This window comes from Ranitomeya imitator, chromosome 7 (genome assembly GCF_032444005.1).
Source record: "Ranitomeya imitator isolate aRanImi1 chromosome 7, aRanImi1.pri, whole genome shotgun sequence".
NCBI lineage: Eukaryota > Metazoa > Chordata > Amphibia > Anura > Dendrobatidae > Ranitomeya > Ranitomeya imitator.
The window spans coordinates 166,362,285-166,385,089 of NC_091288.1; the positions used below are offsets into that span (position 1 = coordinate 166,362,285).

At 41.5% G+C, this 22,805-nt stretch overlaps 1 protein-coding gene across 5 annotated transcripts in view; it reads right to left on the reverse strand.

The window, feature by feature from the left end:
• The window catches only part of LOC138645023 (lipopolysaccharide-induced tumor necrosis factor-alpha factor homolog), a 59,443-nt gene that overhangs the window by 14,811 nt on the left and 21,827 nt on the right, over positions 1 to 22,805 (reverse strand). For 2 of the 5 annotated variants that reach the window (XM_069734017.1, XM_069734014.1), the window contains 3 exons: positions 18,266 to 18,322; positions 7,362 to 7,421; positions 6,969 to 6,995 (listed from right to left, as the gene is read on the reverse strand). In XM_069734017.1, the coding sequence (XP_069590118.1) occupies positions 6,969 to 6,995; positions 7,362 to 7,421; positions 18,266 to 18,322 (144 nt within the window). The remainder of the gene's footprint in view (positions 1 to 6,968; positions 6,996 to 7,361; positions 7,422 to 18,265; positions 18,323 to 22,805) is intronic. The other 3 variants (XM_069734016.1, XM_069734015.1, XM_069734018.1) reach the window with 3 other exon arrangements.

A 22,805-nucleotide genomic window follows, 5' to 3' on the forward strand; every position in this document is an offset into this window, starting at 1 on the left:
CTATTAGAAGAAACACAGACCTCACTTGCCTCCAGAGAAACACCCCACAGAAATAGCAGCCCCCCACATGTAATAACGGTGAAATGAGAGGAAAGCACATACGTAGTTATGAAAATAGAATCAGCAAAAATGAGGCCCGCTAAAGCTAGATAGCAGAGGATACAAAAGTGAACTGCGCGGTCAGCGAAAAACCCTTCAAAAAAACCATCCTGAAATTACTTGAACTCATGTGGCAACTCATGGAACATGAGGAGTAATTTCAGCCCACTAGAGCAACCAGCAGCAAGGAATCACATATCTGAAAGCTGGACTAAGACAAAAATTAAGCAAAATGTGGAACAGGAAAATCAAAACTTAGCTTGTCCTGAAGATAACAGACGCAGGGAGCAGAGGTAAAAAGACACGCTGATTACATTGATAGCCGGCGAGGAAATGACAAAAAAGCCAGGTTAAATAGGAAACTCCCATAACCTGATGGAACAGGTGGACACCAGAGACCGCAGAGAACACAAGTCACCCAGTACCATCAGTAACCACCAGAGGGAGCCCAAAAACAGAACTCACAACAGTACCCCCCCCTTAAGGAGGGGTCACCGAACCCTCACGAGAACCACCAGGGCGACCAGGATGAGCCCTATGAAAAGCACGGACCAAATCGGCAGCATGAACATCAGAGGCAATCACCCAAGAATTATCCTCCTGACCATAACCCTTCCACTTGACCAAATACTGGAGTTTCCGTCTGGAAACACGAGAATCCAAGATCTTCTCCACAACATACTCCAATTCACCCTCCACCAGCACCGGAGCAGGAGGCTCAAGCAAAGGAACGACCGGTACCTCATACTTCCGCAACAACGACCGATGGAACACATTATGAATAGCAAACGATGCCGGGAGATCCAAACGAAACAACACAGGGTTAAGAATTTCCAAGATCCTATAGGGACCGATGAACCGAGGCTTGAACTTAGGAGAAGAGACCTTCATAGGAACAAAACGAGAAGACAACCACACCAAGTCCCCAACAAGAAGGCGAGGACCCACGCGGTGACGGCGATTAGCAAACTGCTGAGCCCTCTCCTGGGACAACTTCAAATTGTCCACCACATGACTCCAAATCCGATGCAACCTATCCACCACCATGTCCACTCCAGGACAATCAGAAGGCTCCACCTGACCAGAGGAAAAACGAGGATGAAACCCCGAATTACAAAAGAAAGGAGAAACCAAGGTAGCAGAACTAGCCCGATTATTAAGGGCAAACTCGGCAAGCGGCAAAAAGGAAACCCAGTCATCTTGATCAGCAGAAACAAAACACCTTAAATAAGTTTCTAAAGTCTGATTAGTTCGTTCCGTCTGGCCATTCGTCTGGGGATGGAATGCAGACGAAAAGGACAAATCAATGCCCATCTTAGCACAGAACGTCCGCCAAAATCTAGACACAAACTGGGATCCCCTGTCAGAAACGATGTTCTCCGGAATGCCATGCAAACGGACCACGTTTTGAAAAAACAGAGGGACCAACTCAGAGGAGGAAGGTAACTTAGGCAAGGGTACCAGATGAACCATCTTAGAAAAGCGGTCACACACAACCCATATGACGGACATTTTTTGAGAGACAGGGAGATCCGAAATAAAGTCCATGGAAATGTGCGTCCAAGGCCTCTTCGGGATAGGCAAAGGTGACAACAATCCACTGGCCCGAGAACAGCAAGGCTTAGCCCGAGCGCAAACTCCACAAGACTGCACGAAAGAACGCACATCCCTCGACAAGGAAGGCCACCAAAAAGACCTGGCCACCAAGTCTCTAGTACCAAATATTCCAGGATGACCTGCCAACACAGAAGAATGGACCTCGGAGATGACTCTACTGGTCCAATTATCCGGAACAAACAGTCTTTCCGGCGGACAACGATCAGGTTTATCCGCCTGAAACTCCTGCAAAGCACGTCGCAAGTCTGGGGAGACAGCCGACAAAATCACCCCATCCCTAAGGATACCAGTGGGCTCAGAATTTCCAGGGGAGTCAGGCACAAAGCTCCTAGAAAGAGCATCCGCCTTCACATTCTTTGAACCTGGCAGGTATGAAACCACAAAATTGAAACGGGAGAAAAACAGTGACCAACGAGCCTGTCTAGGATTCAGACGCTTGGCAGACTCAAGGTACATCAGATTTTTGTGATCAGTCAAGACCACCACACGATGTCTAGCACCCTCAAGCCAATGACGCCACTCCTCAAATGCCCACTTCATGGCCAAAAGCTCCCGATTACCAACATCATAATTCCGTTCAGCGGGCGAAAATTTTCTAGAAAAGAACGCACATGGCTTCATCACTGAGCCATCGGAGCTTCTCTGTGACAAAACCGCCCCCGCTCCGATCTCGGAAGCATCAACCTCAACCTGAAAAGGAAGCGACGTATCTGGCTGACGCAACACAGGAGCAGAAGAAAACCGGCGCTTAAGTTCCTGAAAGGCCTCCACAGCCGCAGGAGACCAATCAGTAACATCAGCACCCTTTTTAGTCAAATCCGTCAAAGGCTTAACAACACTAGAAAAATTAGTTATGAAGCGACGATAAAAATTAGCAAAGCCCAAGAACTTCTGTAGACTCTTAAGAGATGTAGGCTGTGTCCAGTCACAAATAGCCTGAACCTTGACGGGATCCATCTCAATAGTAGAAGGGGAAAAAATATACCCCAAAAAAGAAATCTTCTGGACTCCAAAGAGACATTTAGAACTCTTTACAAACAAAGAATTGGCCCGCAGGACCTGAAACACCTTCCTGACCTGCTGAACATGAGACTCCCAGTCATCAGAAAATACCAAAACATCATCCAAATACACGATAATAAATTTATCCAGATCACGGAAAATATCGTGCATAAAAGACTGGAAGACAGAAGGAGCATTAGAAAGTCCAAAAGGCATCACCAAATACTCGAAATGGCCCTCAGGCGTATTAAATGCGGTTTTCCACTCATCACCCTGCCTTATCTGCACAAGATTATACGCACCCCGAAGATCAATCTTAGTGAACCATTTAGCCCCCTTAATGCGAGCGAACAAATCAGTCAACAATGGCAAAGGATACTGATATTTGACTGTAATCTTATTCAAAAGACGATAATCTATGCAAGGCCTCAAGGAACCATCTTTTTTGGCCACAAAAAAAAAACCTGCTCCCAAAGGGGACGAAGATGGACGGATATGTCCCTTTTCCAAGGACTCCTTAACATAATTCCGCATAGCAGTATGCTCTGGCACTGACAGATTGAACAAACGACCTTTAGGGAATTTACTGCCAGGAATCAAATCTATAGCACAATCGCAATCCCTGTGAGGAGGAAGCGAACTGAGCTTAGGCTCCTCAAAAACCTCCCGATAATCAGACAAAAATACCGGAACCTCAGAAGGAGTAGATGAAGCGATAGAAATCGGAGATGCATCATCATGAACCCCCTGACATCCCCAGCTTAACACAGACATTGTTTTCCAGTCCAGGACTGGGTTATGAGTTTGTAACCATGGCAGACCAAGCACTAAGACATCATGTAAATTATACAGTACCAGGAAGCGAATCACCTCCTGATGAACGGGAGTCATATGCATGGTCACTTGTGTCCAGTACTGAGGTTTATTCATAGCCAAAGGTGTAGAGTCAATTCCTTTCAAAGGAATAGGAACTTCCAGAGGTTCCAGACTAAACCCACAGCGATTGGCAAATGACCAATCCATAAGACTCAGGGCAGCGCCTGAATCCACATAGGCATCGACGGAAATGGATGATAATGAACAAATCAGCGTCACAGACAGAATGAACTTAGACTGTAAAGTACCAATGGCAACAGACTTATCAACCTTTTTTGTGCGTTTAGAGCATGCTGATATAACATGAGCTGAATCACCACAATAAAAACACAATCCATTTTTCCGCCTATAATTTTGCCGTTCACTTCTGGACTGAATTCTATCACATTGCATTATCTCAGGTGCCTGTTCAGAAGACACCGCCAAATGGTGCACAGGTTTGCGCTCCCGTAAACGCTGATCAATCTGAATAGCCATAGTCATGGACTCATTCAGACCTGTAGGCGCCGGGAACCCCACCATAACATCTTTAATGGCCTCAGAAAGGCCATCTCTGAATTTTGCAGCCAGAGCGCACTCATTCCACTGAGTAAGCACCGACCATTTCCGAAATTTCTGACAATATATTTCTGCTTCATCTTGCCCCTGAGAGAGAGCCAATAAAGCTTTTTCAGCCTGAATCTCTAGGTTAGGTTCCTCATAGAGCAAACCCAATGCCAGAAAAATTGCATACACATTAAGCAACGCAGGATCCCCTGGTGCCAATGCAAATGCCCAATTCTGAGGGTCACCCCGCAGGAAAGATATAACAATCTTGACCTGCTGAGCAGGGTCTCCAGAGGAGCGAGATTTCAAGGAAAGCAACAACTTGCAATTGTTCCTAAAATTCAGAAAATTAGATCTGTCTCCAGAAAAAAACTCTGGGACAGGAATTCTAGGTTCAGACATAGGCGTATGTACAACAAAATCTTGTATATTTTGAACCTTAGCAGCAAGATTATTCAGGCTGGAAGCCAAACTCTGGACGTCCATGATAAACAGCTGAGGTCAGAGCCATTCAAGGATTAAGAGGAGGAAAGAAGCAGTCAAGCTGCAATTAAGGCTAGGCAGCAAACACTGAGGAGGGGAAAAAAAAAAAAAAACTTCCTCAGACTACTTTTCCTCCTACTTCAGCCAAAACGATGACCAATTTTTTCAGGCCGGCTATACTGTCATGATCCCAATGGCAGGGGATCACAAAAGGACAAGCACAAAAACAAAACAAGCTCTAGGGTGATGGAACCTGAGCTGACCGCGATCCTGAACCTAAACACACAACTAGCAGTAGCCGGGGAACGTGCCTACGATGATTCCTAGACGTCTCGCGCCAGCCGAAGGATTAACTTCCCCTATTAGAAGAAACACAGACCTCACTTGCCTCCAGAGAAACACCCCACAGAAATAGCAGCCCCCCACATGTAATAACGGTGAAATGAGAGGAAAGCACATACGTAGTTATGAAAATAGAATCAGCAAAAATGAGGCCCGCTAAAGCTAGATAGCAGAGGATACAAAAGTGAACTGCGCGGTCAGCGAAAAACCCTTCAAAAAAACCATCCTGAAATTACTTGAACTCATGTGGCAACTCATGGAACATGAGGAGTAATTTCAGCCCACTAGAGCAACCAGCAGCAAGGAATCACATATCTGAAAGCTGGACTGAGACAAAAATTAAGCAAAACGTGGAACAGGAAAATCAAAACTTAGCTTGTCCTGAAGATAACAGATGCAGGGAGCAGAGGTAAAAAGACACGCTGATTACATTGATAGTCGGCGAGGAAATGACAAAAAAGCCAGGTTAAATAGGAAACTCCCATAACCTGATGGAACAGGTGGACACCAGAGACCGCAGAGAACACAAGTCACCCAGTACCATCAGTAACCACCAGAGGGAGCCCAAAAACAGAACTCACAACAGACGCACCCGTATGACGGGAAGGCTCGGAGCTCTTCCGGGACCCTAGAGACGCCCCTCTCCACGCGTTGCCCCCTATGTCTTTGTAGGAAATTTAAGGTAGACAGCCAACCTATAATTAACTGTCCTGTGGAGTTTGAAGTAAGGCATGGAGTCAGTTACTTCCTCGGTGTTCCGGCCACTGGCTACGCGCCTCAGTAGGATGTTGCCATTCTCGGGGCACGACTCCTACTGGCTCTCCTTTGTGCTTGATCTCGTTTCTCACTGTTCCACAATATCCTTCGCTTTGTGTCTCTTTCTTAGGATACCGCCGCGGGTAGTGCAGACGCGGTTCCTTAACGTTCTGTTCTGTGCGCTAGGTACCTGCCAGGTTCCCACGCCTGACAGGCACCCCCCTGAATCTTCTCCCTGCAACACCCCCTGCCACGGGATGTTGCTTGAATCCAACCCAGTCAGCTTCTGACTAACTTCCTATCCAACCCCTAGTTTTACCAGTGTGAGGAGTGGCCCAATAAATAAAGCCTTTTTCTCCCCCTAGTGGCCGCAGTGTGAAGTGTAATGTGTGCTGGTGATACCTGGTCAGTAGAATTCCTTCAGTGCCATCAGACGTACCATCACTCCCCTTAGCGGCAGAGTGTCATACTGCAAAGACCAGGTCTCTGGGGCGCTGCACTAGTGTTAGATGTATTTTCTCCAGACTGTTCTCGCTTGGTCACTCTGCTCTCTGGTCAGTCCTCTGAGCTGTCACTGTCCTTCTCTCTATCCTTCATCTCTGTAACTCTCTGTGTTCGTTCCTCAGGATCACGCTACCTCTGTCCCGATCTTCTCTCTCTCTCTTGCCACAGACCACCCACTGCATGTGGTCTTGCTGAGCATTCAGATCAAATGTCTGCTCTAGCTGAAAGTAAGCCCCTGTCTGAGTCACTACCGGGAAGTCCTCTCTGATCCTGTTACTTAACCCCTCCTTCTATGGGCTAGTCCCAACACGTAACTATGTCTTACCTTACTTACTCTTTCGCTGGACAGAAATCAGCTTCCCAACACTATTGTGCAAAACATTACAATACACCACATCACAATATCAGACTTTACATTATTTATGTCTTCAAGGGGGAAATGGCAATATGTCCATCTCCTTACAGTACCACAATACAGCCTACTGCACACAGCTCGGCAGGGGACTTTATCCTTGTCCTTACATACAATACTTTACTTTATAACCAACTTTTGGTTAATTGTTTGTTTGCAATGGCATTTCACTTTATGGAAGCGTTTTTAGTCCCAGTGATGATTCTTTTTGGATCTAATTTTTTTTTAGGACTAACGCAAGATGGTCACTCTGGATTACTAAGTGTAAACTACAATCTTATGTGTTAAAATGGTTCATACATGTAGATGTACTGTAGTTATTTTACTTTACCTGTGGTCTGTGGCCCTCCTCCAACACCTGTATAAAAAATATATACAACAGTTTAAAGAAGACTGCAAACAAGGAATTAATACACCGACATGTGAGGATTAACTGAATATGAGATGGCATCAAAGTCATATAAATGTTAATATATTCCCATCATGGCAGAGTACTGTATGCCTTGTTATTATTGCTTAGTATGGTGTATTGTGAAGACCTTGTGTACTGCATTATTTGTGAAATGATGACATATGATGTTCTCTATACGCTTTATATGTCCTATGATTGATATTTTTATATTCAAGTCTTTATTAATTTTTATTTTATTTCTATATTCAAGACAGGTTCTCTTTAAAAAAAAAAAAAACCTTCGTGTATGTGCAGGTAATTATTGCACCATACCTAATGGCTGTACCCCTCCAAGTCCGTATGATGGTGGGGGTGGATAAGCTCCTCCAACGCCTATATAGAAAACCAAAAGGAAAGTTTAGCACAACCTTATAACAATCCAAAGTTAATGGGGTATTCATTCCTAAATTATCAGTAGATATAGCCTAGCAGCACCGCTAAGCATTATAACGGACTAATCGCTCGTACCATCCATGTTTTAAAAAAAAAAAACAAATATATAGAAGTTTAATTTATTCCTGTAAAATTGTTGGATCATTTCTTACACTTAATATACGACCCCCAATCTTACTGTATGTAAAAATCAACCTTTACCCATCACAACCTGCAGGGTCTGGTGTAATTGTAGACACATTGTGTAGCAACAATAGCATTCTAAAGGGGATGGGATTTCTGGTTCCTGGATTAATCCTGTGTTTTCCTACCCTCCCTGGTTCCAGTTGTGAATGACTGCCACTGATCCTGGTGTCTGTTATTGTCTGCAGCGCTGAGGTCACATTGTTGGCCCTGCAGGCTGTCAGTAGCTCTGCCCGAGATATTGGCATGTGCGCCGCTGTCAGCACTGCAGGCAATGACAGACATCGGAGATTCGGCGCTGTGCCCAGGGAGGGTGAGTAAAGCACAGCCTGTTTTTATTCCACATTAATGGCTATGGATTTAGAATCAGATGTTAAAAAGCCCCTGTAGGTGGAATATGTAGGTGTTCAAATATTTCTACCCATATAGTATTTACTGTATTAACCAATGTGCAAGTGCACATTCCGCTGGATATTGATGTCACCAATCGCAGCGTGCACTATTCTGGTCCATCTTTGGTAGGTTGCAGAATAATGAATGAATTAGGAGGAGGCGACAACACCCGTTGTCACATGTGATGGCCTGCCAGAACCTGGCCTTCTACTGTTGTGTACATTACTTAATACTAAATTTAGAAAAGAATCAGATTATATATGTACAAGTAATTATTGCACTATACACGGAGCTGCGCCCCTCCATCTCCATACGATGATGAAATTTTATAAGCTTCTCCAGCCATGTAACATATTAAAATGAAGGATGACAAGGGATACTTATCTGCTCACTGCCGCTATACAGACTCCTACACACAACTCCTTGTCCTTATATAATTGTTTGTGATGAGCGAACGTTCTTGGATAAGGTGCTATCTGAGCATACGCGGGGCTAACTCAAGGTCTTCAGCATGCTCGAATGATATGTTCGAGGCCCCGCGCCTGCATGTCTCACGGCTGTTCACAAGGCACATCACATGCAGGGATTACCTAAAAAACAGGCTGTCGAACAGGCTGTCGAACACTCACGACACACGCAGCTGCGGGGACTCAAACATAATTATTCGAGCACGCCGAAGACACTCGGATAACACCCAGGCATGCTGGGATTACACCTTATCCAAGCATGTTCGCTCATCACTAATAATTATCTCTTAGAGCTCACTGTTGGTTTAATGCTTGATTTAAATGGAACGTTCTAGAAATCTTTTTAGAAATGTTCTGGAAACCCAGCAATAATTCTATTTTTAAAGGGAACCAGTCACCAGGTTTGGCCGATACCAGTTATGGCCACCTCCTTTCAGGGCTTATCTACAGCATTCTATAATTCTGTAAGAGAAGAAAAATAACTTTTATTATACTCACCAGTGGGGCGGTCTGGTATGAGGGGTGTCGGTCTTCTTGGTCCGGCGCTTCCCATCTTCTTGTGATGCTGCCCTCCTGCTTGCTTCTTTTGGATGACGTGACCCTGCATCTCCTCGGCACAGCGCTCCTGCGCTGGCGTACTTACCTGCCCTGTTGAGGGCAGAGCAAAGTACTGCAATGCGCAGGCGGTGGGCCTCTCTGACCTTTCCCGGCGCCTGCGCACTGCAGTACTTTGCTCTGCCCTCAACAGGGCAGATAAGTACGCCTGGGCAGGAGCATGGTGTAGAGGAGACTGTGTGGATGATGCAGGGATGTGTCATCCACATGAAGCAAGCAGGAGGACGGCATCACAAGAAGATGGGAAGCGCCGGACCAAGAAGACCGACACCCCTCATACCAGACCACCCCGCAGGTGAGTATAATAAAAGTTATTTTTCTTTTCTTACAGGTCGGATTTGGGGCTTATATACAGCATTATGGAATGCTATATATCAGCCCTGAAAGGTGATGGCTGTATCTTATATCGGCCAAAACTAGTGACTGGTTCCCTTTAACTACAGTTCTTAGTTCTATCTCATAATTTGACTCAAGATCTGAAAGGAGTTTTTCAAGTTCAGCAGGCAAATTGGACAAATGGGAGAAATGTTCTGAAATAATGAGAGAATCTATGCTAACAAGTAAGATCGCCATCACCCCAGCATCGAAGCTCCGGTGCTCCCTGCTGATCTTTGTTTGCTTTACTTGCTACAGTCAATCCCACCACTCCGGTTCAATGATTTCTGGTTCCCTGCTGGTTTCTTTATTCCGTTGCTGTTGATTGTTTGCTTTTTTAGCCATGTGTGCACTGAACACTATATTCTAGTCTATTAAATATGTACATCTCAACATTAAAATTGCAACACCAAGAAGGAAAGGTAATGGAAATCATAGGATTGATAGGCGTCTTCACAATATACAAAATATGATAAAATGGAAAGTAACATTTTCAAAATATTTCGATTTATTCAGTATTGAGTATGAGGGCCAAGTGCAGAAATGCACACTATTAATGAGGTTATTAACCTCTTCACGATCAATTATGCATATTTTAGTCATCATTGTTATCCCTGCCTTTGATGCTGGCTCTGGCGCTGAGCCCGCATCATTCGCTGCACTGTATGGTTGATTTATTAGACACCTTGAACAGCTTCAGCTGAATCCGAGATCCAGGCTGAAGCACTGCTATGTATAGCACAGGCTATCAGACGATCGCTGCTTCAAGCCTCATAAGGGGATTATTAAATACAGTAACAAGTGAAAAAAGTATTAAAAAAGAAAAGAAAAACAAAATTTTAAATCATCCTCCTTTGGCCCCATTAAAAATAGAACAATAAAAAAAATGAAAAATACACATACTTGGTATCTCTGACTTCAGAAATCTCTGATCTATCAAAATATAAAGTAAATTAATCTGATCGGCAAACGGCGCAACGAGAAAAAAAAATTAAAATGCCAGAATTACGTTTTGCAATAAAATGTATTAACAGTCGATCAAAATATTGAGTCTACCTAAAAATGGTATCAATAAAAACGTCAGTTTGGGGAGCAAAAAATAAGCCTTCACTCAGCCCTTGATCACTAAACATTAGAACGTTACTGGTCTCAGAAAATGGCGACAAACGCAAAAACTTTTTTCATACAAATTTCTGAATTTGTTTTCACCACTTAAATAAAAAATAAAACTGTACATGTTTGTTATCTGCATAATCATACTGAGCTGGAGAATTTATATTGCCAGGTCAGGTTTACCATATAGTGAACATGGTAAATACAAAAAAAGAAAACATATTGTGGAATTGCTCTTTTTTTTTTGCAATTGCAAGTGAAATTAGACAACACATAGCAAGCGTAAGGACGGGGTCACACTTGCGAGTGCCATGCGAGAAACTTGCACGAGTCTCTCGCATCAACACCTGACACTGCCGCTGGCACTCGAGACCGGATAGTGTGGCTGCATAGAAATATATGCAGCTGAACGCTCTGGTCCCGAGTGCCGGCGGGAGTGTCGGGTATTGATGCAAAAGACTCGTGCGAGTTTCTCGCATGGCACTCGCAAGTGTGACCCCGGTCTAAGTCATAAAACAGTGTGTTCTCAAACCATCTGAAGGAGTTTGCCTGGCATTGGGCAATGAGCCAGATGTGCAGTAACAGGTTTTTCTTTGACCTCACACCACTACTCTCAAAAGCTATCATGGTGCAGAGCAAGCTTGCATTGAGGGCTTTCCTTTACAGCAAAGAGTCCCACTTTTATTTTTTGTGCAGCGTTAATCTTAGATTTGTCTGGAGACTACGTGGCCAACGCCATGAAGAGGCTTTCGCGAGTGCAAGTGAAAGTGTGAAAGTGTCCCAAAAGCTATTTTTCAACACGACAATACCAGGCCAGACCTTGCTCATGCTACTATGTGCAACCTGAGTGGCCTATGTGTGCTACCATGCTTTGCAGCCTCTCGGGACCCACTCATCAAGCTCATCTAGAACGCCGTTGGTTAGCAATTTCCAAGAGAGCTGCCAGCAGAGGATCTTAATTATTTGCATGTCCAATTGGCAGAATATTCCTCAGACAACAATCAATAACCTCATTGATAGCATGAGATGTGTTTGGCACTCATACTCAATACTGAATAAATACTGTAGAGATGTTTTGAAAATGTTGTTTGTATTTTTCATGATTTGCATTACAGATTAGCGGATTGATACGAGGAGGATTGATTTTGAGTAGAATCTCCTAAAATTTGAAGGTCCCTGTGAATTTAAACATTCTGTGGTTTTAGTCAACAGGATCAGCCCAGAAAAAAAAATGCCTGATACAATTTCACAAGCTAGGTACATCTTATTGAGCAGTCTAATGACATCATGCGCGGCTGCGTGGACTTCCCCACAATGCCATGCAGCTATCACATCACATGGTGTAGCCTAGCCAATCAGGGTGGACTATTAAACTCAGCCAATCAGCACCACTGTAGGATTTTCTAGTGCAGGGATAGTATGTCAGAGTGCACAGTTCATTTCACATAGGAATAGAAAATGTTCTAATGTGAATGGAGTGCAAGTCCATTCTGTGAATAATAATCCAAAGATTCAAGTGATATATCTAATAACAGACTTTTTCTTTTTCTCCTCACACTGCAAACAAATAGGGCAGTATTAACCCTTATCCGGCTGAATAGGTACAATTGTAACTATTCCGTTTTAAAATTGCAATAACTTTTTTTTGAAAAGACGTAGAGGGCTGAAATTTCGTGACATCTCTACATTTTTGGTCCAGAATATATTGGCCAAATTTCAATAAAATATCTCCACCCGCTTCCGAGATAAGGGGTCGAGATCTTTTTGCATCCATAACAAGCTGCATAGGTACAAATGTACTTCATATATTTTGAATGAAGATAATGCAAGGGAAAAAGCATAAATTTTTTTTTAATGATAATGCTATTTAACTATTATAAACAAGTAAAAAACTGTTCATTTACATTATAAAAGAAAATGTAAGAAACTTTTTTTTATTGATTTTCTTTGCAAGTAATGCATGTTGGCTTTGCTACAGAGTGTTCATCGCAAATGGGTTTCACACAAACCACACAAGACTTTCTAGTCTTGCGTTGTTTTCGCCTCAGGTCTCTGCAGACATAGCAACTACCAACAACAGGGGAGGGTCCACGACTACCATGAGGTATTTTGGGGCCAGCTGCTGGCTGCGATGCTACCACAATGCATCGTCCAAGCACCATTTCTACTGCACCTCGAAGAAAATGGTTTCTCATTATCATTTTGTTTGTACTACGATCTTCAATTGCAATCATACACAGCTGATTTGCGAGATCTTTCAGGAACTTTCTTCGTTGATCCTTTGCCCTGAAGCTTGGATTGTGTTCTCTGTAGATGATGTAGGATGCTAACCCACTGACATCAATCATATTGTAGAAAAATGCCAAAGTCCAACGTGATGTTCGTCGTTTCACAGTGTACTCTCCCAAAATTTTATCCATAACATCAACGCCACCTTTTGTTATGTTGTAGTATTTTATTATCTCTGGCTTGGCTGCTAGTGTCTCTTCAACTTCTCCCGTCATGTGCATAGATGATAGAAGCACGACTGATTTGTTCTTCTTTGGTACATATGAACAGACTGTTGCATCATGATTGTAGGCAAAATTTGTCGAGTATACAGGCCTTTCTTTGGCAGGCTGCATGTTGTTAGGTAGGAACCTTTTGTTTTTTCTCACTGTACCAACTAGTGTCATGTTCCAGGAGTTCAATACCTTAGCTAGTTCCATGGTTGTAAAGAAGTTATCGGTGGTGACATTTCTTCCAGAGCCTTTATACGAGCTCACTAGGTCCAATACTGTTCGTTCTCCAATGTTTACTTGTCGAGGACCATCAGTTGGTTTCCCAGTGTAGAGCTGACCTTGTAAAGGGTAGGCATTTGATGAGTCACAAGCCCAGAAAATCTTTATGCCATATTTAGCTGGTTTTGAAGGTATATACTGGGTAAATTTAGTATGACCTCTAAATGGAAATAATTGCTCGTCGACGGTGATACAATGATATGGCTTGTAGGCTCTCTCCAGATTACTGTTCAGCATTGTCCAGATGTCCCGTATTGGTGCAGCTTTATCTGTTTGCACACGTTCTGCACGTGTATTTTCGTTGTCAAACCTGATAAATCTGAGTATCATCTTGAAGCGGTCACGAGACATGGCTGCACGTATAAGAGGCAGAGCAGCAACATTCCACATTTCCTCCAGATTCTCTTTGTTGGCTCTGTGCACACCAGCAGCAATCAGTATGCCCAAAAATGCATGAAGTTCAGTTTCAGTAAATTGCTTGAATGTTTTTTGTGGTGGCCGTTTGGAAGAATCAGGAAAACGTTGTACCAGTTCGTTGTTGTAAGCATCACAAACTCTCTTGGCCTTTCGATTCGTTTCCCGTAATATGATGTCACACATCTCGGGAGTCATGATGGACTTGAATAGCTCTTTTGCTGTATATAGGTTGCTGATTGCTGCAGGGCCACCTCTTTGTCGTAGGACATTACGAGATTTTGTTTGTGCATTTGGCAGTGGATTACTGCACCATTGAGTTTCATCCTTAGCAGTCCAAATGTCGCCTGCACTTTGAGGCACAGAATCATCCTCAACACTTTCGTCTGATTCGTATTCATTTTCATGCTCTATGACCATTTCTTGTTCAATGTCTGAATCTTCTTCAGTAACATCCACTTGTGGTACATAGTTTTCATCATCAGATGGAACATATGGTTCATCCTCATGCTCAGAATCAGATTCTTCTAGCATTCGCATTATTTCGTCAGACGTAAATCTGTAAATATGAAAAAATGTAAAATAAATAATTTTCCGAAATACTACATTATTGGCTTTTCACAAAATTATACTAACCTGCAAACACGTTTTCTTGGATTATGGCGGAAACTAGATCCAGCATTACTATCACTCATGATGACTTGCTAGATGAATTTTGGCTTCGTATTTTGTGCTGAATATAAATAAAACATCGTAAAACAATATGTAGATACTAATTATTATCCATTTTTCGTATAAAAATTATACCTATAGTGATAAGTTTCATACAAAATATATGTAAGCCAAGTCCAGGCTGAAAGACAATTTGACTGTTCTGTCCCCACATAATGAGAATAAAGGTATAACTGGCTGTTAGATGCTGTGAGACTTTCCTACCTTCGTTTCCAAGAAATTGAAGACTTCACAAGCCTAGAAATGTGTGCTCACAGCAATGAGATGAACAGCAAAATGGCTAATGAGAGGAGGGAGGCAGGAAGACAAGTAGAAGCCACTCCCAGTTTGAATTAACTTAATTGACAGCAACATAAGTGACCAGTAACAACACTGAACAATAGATATCAGCATAACATTTGTAGCTGAATGAACTTTAGTTTCTGAAACCAAGTAAAGTCTTCCCACAGTGGAGGTATATGTGAAGGTACAATTGTACCTATGCAGCCTGTTAAGGTTGTAAAATTATGCAGCCTGACAAGGGTTAAACCCTTCAGTGCTAATTTTAATACTAAAACAAAATCTTGAATCCAAGGCTTGTGTGTTACAGAAAGTGTGATTCCTGCATTGTGAGATGGGCAAACATTAATTTTTATATTGTAAAGATAAATCCCCATAATTCATAAATTTTAAAATAACTATTTAACTTACAAAGTCTGCACATTGTAAAAAATAAATATATATATATTTTTTTGCACATTTCCTTGTTGTAGTAGTCCTATATTATTTTTTTACATGGCACCAAAATACCCAGAAGACCTCAGTGTTATTCATTTATATAGTGATTCACAAATCAATTTTGGGGGAAAATTTGGAGTACCTAGCAAATTTGAATTTCAAACGATCCACCCTAACCTGTTTGCATATCATTAGCATTTTGGGTCATCCATTTTGTTAATATAGATTTCCATGGATAGGTGGCACACAGTTGGGACCCTGCCCTGCTCTGCCTTTATCTACTTGTACGTCTGCTGTGTGCTGAGACATAGTGAGATGACCAACAAGAGATACTAACTGTCCAGATTGGGTACACGGTAGGATGGCATTTATGCCTTTTTTAAGTAATCTGTTTTATTTATATGTACTATGACTATTCACTTACTTACTACAGGTTATATGCTCATTTTGTGTTTATCTTAGGCTCTGTCTGTTCACCCCTTAGTGACAGAACCAATTTTGTCCATAATGACCAAGCCTATTTTTACAATTCTGACCACTGTCATTTTATAACGTTATAACTATGGAACGCGTCAACAGATCCCAGAGATACTGGGAATGACCTTTTTGCGACATATTAAACTTCATGTTAGTGGTAAAATTTCTTCACTATCACTTGCGTTTATTTATGAAAAAAAATGGAAATTTAGCAAAAATTTTGAAAATTTTGCAATTTTCAAACTTTTAATTTTTGTGCCCTTAAATCACTGAGTTATGTCACACAAAATAGTTAATAAATAATATTTCCCACATGTCAACTTTATATCAGCACAATTTTGGAAACACACTGTAATTTTTTTTGTTAGGATGTTATAAGGGATAAAAGTTGACCAGCGATTTCTCATTTTTCCAACAAAATTTACAAAACCATTTTTTTTAGAGACCACATCACATTTTAAGTGACTTTGAGGGGTCTATAAGACAGAAAATATCCCAGATGCCACGATGCAACTGTCCAGGCTGAGAACCACTGGTGACTGAACTGCTGAGAACGCAGCCTCTGTGACCAGCGGTGACGTCATCGAGGTTATCTCCGCATGCACATGACATGATAGCAAACAGTGGATGTTTAAGTGAATGGGGACCGGGCACTGTTCTGGTACCTGAACCCGAACATTTTGTAACTGTTCGGACGAACCCGCCAAACCTGAACATACAGGTGTCCGCCCATCTCTAGTCCACTACTTGGACAACTTCTTTTCATACCCTTCACTTGGCCCCCATATAATAATAAAGCCTATACTTGCCTCTTGTGCTGGTGCCGTTCCCGTGGTGTCGGCACTCGGTCTCCCGGGGCTCCCACATTGTTGTTGTGACACGTGAGCCAGGTGCCCAATCAGCACTGGCATCACTGACACCGCCTCCTGTCTATTTGAGTATGAAGAGGAAGTCAGAGATCATCTGCAGCATGGACTTCCTCTTCGATATTCGATTTGCTCGAAGATGGCGCTGGTAATGCCAGCGCTGATTGGGCACTGGCATCACGTGTCACACCAACCGTATGAGAACCCCGGGACTGTGAGTGCCAACACTGTGGGAACAGTGTCGGTACGGGAGGTGAGTATAAGCTTTATTATTTTGTGGGGGCCAAGCATTTTGATCAAGATGAGGTTGTCTTAGTAGTGGACATCCCTTTTAATTACCACCTTTTCCCAATCAAAAATAAACTGAAAAGATGAAAAAAATAAACATATTTGGTATTGCCATGTGCAAAAAAGTCCAATCTATGTTAAAACATATGGTTAACATCAAAGAGAAAAAAAACAAAATATCAGAATTACAGTATAGTCGCTGCACTTCCCTAAAAATACAAAAAAAAAGAAATCAAAATGATTTATGTACCCCAAAATTATATCAATAAAAACCACAGCTAAGAATGTATAAAACTAGCTCTCAATCAGGTTCATGTGGGCGGGAAAACAAAAAGTTATAGGTCTCAGAAAATGGTGACACAATCTTTTTTTTTTTTATGTTAATAATTTTTTTTTTTAAATGTAAAAAAATAAAGCCTTAAGTTTGGTGAGGCTGTATATGTACCAACCTGGGGAATCATGTTGCCAGGTTATTTTTACTTCACAAGTGAAAGTTGTAAAAACAAAGCTAAAAAACTGTTGGCGCAATTATTATTATTTTTTACCATTTCACCCTACTTGCAATTTTTTGTTCCAGTTTTAAATTCATTGTGTGGTAACATAAGTGGTGTTGTTAAAAACTACTACTCATCCCACAAATATCAAGCCCTCATTTTGTTATTTTTTGGAAACATTAAAAAAAGTTATGGCTAACTTGAAAGAATTGAAAACTATATAAAACATATAGATAGCCAGGTAGAAAATAGTCTTGCATTCCTGTATTTAAAGTGGACCAGGTCTTTCAGGTTACTTTTAAAAATAAGCTGTCATGTTTTTACATGAGAAATATCACTATTTCTGGCAATTATATGACATGTGTCCTGCTGTTATCACCAGTTTTCTCCTCCACAAGCTCCGTCTCTGAGTTTCCGTTGTCTCTTAATTAGTGGGGGGAAACTAGCTGCTGATATATCCATCACACAGCTCACATAGAGAGAAAGGAATCCCGATCTTCCTTCTCTGTAATCGGAAGCAGCAGCAGCTCAGTATAAGAGTACTGAGCCATGTGGCTGTGAATCCAGCATTGAAGTATAATATATTTGCTGAAGCCTGCAGCATGATCTGCCTTTGTCACTCACTCAAGGCAGATCAAAAAGGATACTTGTTTTGCAAAGATTTATTATGAGACAGCATTATGTCCATGTAACAATTGGTTTATTATTTGTGCACTGCATTGCATTTTATTTTGACAAAGAATATCATGTTATCTGTGTTCGTTATGACTTAATATTTAGATGATCATTTGAATTTGTGGTACATTATCTGAGCATGATGGGGAACTGAGTACTATTATTTTGGTACAATATGGTATAATTATTACATACCTGGATTCTGTGCCCCTCCAACTGCATATGGTGGTGAAGTTTGATAACCTCCAACTCCTTTATAAAAAATAAAAGTGACAATTTCAAGAAGACTGGACTACAGGGGATACTCATGCTGACATGACGTGTTTAGCGATGCTGTAAAATTCCCATTAAATGTCTCCATCTTATTCTAGGAAGCAATGCAGTACAGCCTCGAAAACACTAAAATGTATAAATCCCTGGGTCCTCCTGTAAGTTTGACCTGTATAGTGGGCATGTCAACCTTAGCTGGGCACAAGAATATAAAGATGATAAAAGAGCATAAACGGAGCACAAATGCTCCATCAGGGGCATACTTGATATGAATACGTTTTTGCATCAGTATTATATGTTAGCCCAAATCAAGAGTAGAACTTATAGAAAGAAACTATGACTGAAAGAGTCCCAACTTTTCTGAATTTTGGAGCTTATTCTGGTTTTGACTTACAAATTTTGATGAAAAAATACTAACTTATGATTAACACCTTATACTGATAAGCAGAGGAAGGATCGATTAGGCTCCTGTACTTGGCAGACAGAAAGGTCATTGCTAGATGTTTTCTTTATGGCTAGGGAACCTTTTTACACATAGTCTCGGACACAGCGTTGGTAAGAGAACACATCTTCCCTTCTTTCGGTGGGATGGGGTCACTATATACAGCTTTGAATAGGGAACCATGTAACTTGCCGAGGACTCCATAGTAGGACACCACAGTGACCCTGAGTGCTGGTCTACAACCTCCTGCGCACAAATGTCATGGTCCAACCTCCATAATTACCTGTTGGATACAACTATGGTTTCATTGTTTGTTTGATCTAACTTTACTCCACCTATTGGTTCACTTACTTTTAGGCCAATTTTTGCATCCAAATTTTAAATATATTGGTATATCTTAAAGGGACTTTGTCAGCACAGGATGTCTGTTCAAACCTTGCACAGGCGCTCGGTGCTCCATGACCAGCCAATTATTTCAAATCACCTTCCCACCTGCTTGGTTTCCATCTATCTTCTTCCTTCTCCGGCTCTATGAAGCCAGAGCTGTCAATCAAAGAAGAGGATGAGGAGATTGGGAGAAAACAAGCAGGTGGGAAGGTGTATATAATTGATTGACCCTTCATGAATGTGGGACATAGTTTATACAGTCATTCTATGTCGACAGAGTCCCTTTAAGCCACACCAATCTACAATAAGTCATATTCCATTTTCAAAAGAGTAAAAATATATTTTTTTAATTACATAAGCAAAAGGACTAAAGCAAGGTGCATTTACAGTAGACAGTTTGATCCATTATGGAAATATAGTCCAAGATCTTATGGCTCATCACATGGGAACACTAATTATGATACGTCAAACTATCAAGTGTTATACAGCATTGAATATTTACTCAATAAATCTTTATTTTATACTCCCCTCAAACAAAAAATAATTCTACACCCATTTTGTAGGACTATACAGTGGGGCAAAAAAGTATTTAGTCAGTCAGCAATAGTGCAAGTTCCACCACTTAAAAAGATGAGAGGCGTCTGTAATTTACATCATAGGTAGACCTCAACTAAGTGAGACAAACTGAGAAAAAAAAAATCCAGAAAATCACATTGTCTGTTTTTTTAACAATTTATTTGCATATTATGGTGGAAAATAAGTATTTGGTCAGAAACAAACAATCAAGATTTCTGGCTCTCACAGACCTGTAACTTCTTCTTTAAGAGTCTCCTCTTTCCTCCACTCATTACCTGTAGTAATGGCACCTGTTTAAACTTGTTATCAGTATAAAAAGACACCTGTGCACACCCTCAAACAGTCTGACTCCAAACTCCACTATGGTGAAGACCAAAGAGCTGTCAAAGGACACCAGAAACAAAATTGTAGCCCTGCACCAGGCTGGGAAGACTGAATCTGCAATAGGCAAGCTGCTTGGAGTGAAGAAATCAACAGTGGGAGCAATAATTAGAAAATGGAAGACATACAAGACCACTGATAATCTCCCTCGATCTGGGGCTCCACGCAAAATCCCACCCCGTGGGGTCAGAATGATCACAAGAACGGTGAGCAAAAATCCCAGAACCACGTGGGGGGACCTAGTGAATGAACTGCAGAGAGCTGGGACCAATGTAACAAGGCCTACCATAAGTAACACACTACGCCACCATGGACTCAGATCCTGCAGTGCCAGACGTGACCCACTGCTTAAGCCAGTACATGTCCGGGCCCGTCTGAAGTTTGCTAGAGAGCATTTGGATGATCCAGAGGAGTTTTCGGAGAATGTCCTATGGTCTGATGAAACCAAACTGGAACTGTTTGGTAGAAACACAACTTGTCGTGTTTGGAGGAAAAAGAATACTGAGTTGCATCCATCAAACACCATACCTACTGTAAAGCATGGTGGTGGAAACATCATGCTTTGGGGCTGTTTCTCTGCAAAGGGGCCAGGACGACTGATCCGGGTACATGAAAGAATGAATGGGGCCATGTATCGTGAGATTTTGAGTGCAAACCTCCTTCCATCAGCAAGGGCATTGAAGATGAAACGTGGTTGGGTCTTTCAACATGACAATGATCCAAAGCACACCACCAGGGCAACGAAGGAGTGGCTTCGTAAGAAGCATTTCAAGGTCCTGGAGTGGCCTAGCCAGTCTCCAGATCTCAACCCTATAGAAAACCTTTGGAGGGAGTTGAAAGTCCGTGTTGCCAAGCGAAAAGCCAAAAACATCACTGTTCTAGAGGAGATCTACATGGAGGAATGGGCCAACATACCAACAACAGTGTGTGGCAACCTTGTGAAGACTTACAGAAAACGTTTGACCTCTGTCATTGCCAACAAAGGATATATTACAAAGTATTGAGATGAAATTTTGTTTCTGACCAAATACTTATTTTCCACCATAATATGCAAATAAATTGTTAAAAAAACAGACAATGTGATTTTCTGGATTTTTTTTTCTCAATTTGTCTCCCATAGTTGAGGTCTACCTATGATGTAAATTACAGACGCCTCTCATCTTTTTAAGTGGTGGAACTTGCACTATTGCTGACTGACTAAATACTTTTTTGCCCCACTGTATCTATGGACTTTGGTCCTATGGGGTAAGCTTATTCTAGACCTGTATGAAAAAAACAAGATTTTAAAGAAGAGTAGCCAAAAAAACGATACTTAAAGGGGTTTTCTCACAACTAAATTACATTTTAACTAATAGATCTTGGAATAAAAATAATTTCCACAATTGGATGTTTAAAATAAAATGTTCTTGTACTGAGATAATCTTATAAATGTTCCCCTGCTGTGTACTGTGTAATGGCTGTGTCTGACAGTGCAGGAACATGATCTGATATACCACAGCTCCTGGGCAGGGGAGGAAGCAAAAGAGTATACAGACAGGGCAGCATGGGATCACAGCTGCTTCTTTTTGTGGGGCAAAACATTTCTCTGCCTGTTTTTAATCAATATTTTACCTCAAAGAAAGAATTATCAGTGAACCCTTTGCTGTCCTGTCTGCAGATTGTGTTTTGCTTCCTCCCCTGCCCTGGAGATGTGGTATGATCAGACCATGTTTTTGCACTGTCAGACACAGCCATTACACAGTACACAGCAGGGGCACATTTATAAGATTATCTCAGCACAGGAACATTTTTTTCAAACACATCCAATTATGGAACTTATTATTCAAAGTTGAATTGATTAAAATGTTGATTAAAATTACATTTGTTCATGGTAAAACCCCTTTCAGATAAAATAGAATCATATCCGTAACAACTGCATTAATATTTATCCACATCTATGGAAAGTAAGACACAATATTGCTGTATTATGACTGCTTGTTATAGCATATGATTTGATTACAGTACGGCATATTATATGGGCACAGTATGATATTTTTGGTTACTGATGTTGTGAACACATTCACACACTCATACTAATGGTTGAAGGAAAGAACTTGAAAAGATAGACAATGTACCAGCACCCATCTGGTCCCTGTACAAAGTAGGAAGGTCCCTAACCACACAACTACAAAACACCTCCTCAAATCCGGCTCCCTAAAAGGTAGTCCAGGGGTTTCTCATTACTCCTGAGGAACCAGAGGGGAGGCCACAACCCAACTCCTACAAAGGAAAAGTGGAGCATGAAGTGAGACACAAGAACCCAGAGTAAGAAACTAAACACAGATTATAATAAATTCAGAGTACCAACAAATAAACAGACTGACTGGAAAAAAAACCTGACCCAGAAACATAAAAGAAAGGGAAGGGTGGTGGGAAGGAGGACTCACAGACAGACCATTGGAAAAGCAAATGGGTTTAATCGAGCAAGATAGTCCCTAGTTGAGCAGATGGAACTCCTACCACCATCTACATAGAAGTATAGCCAGGAAAGAAAGTCATTATGAGATGATTTTATAAAGCCCATGCAAAAATGTGATAGGACAAAACCAAAAGAGAAACTAGAAAACAACTCAAAAGAAGCAAACCAAGAAAAGGTAAGCAAGGACAAAAGAACCATCATCATTTGGACAAAGACAAAGT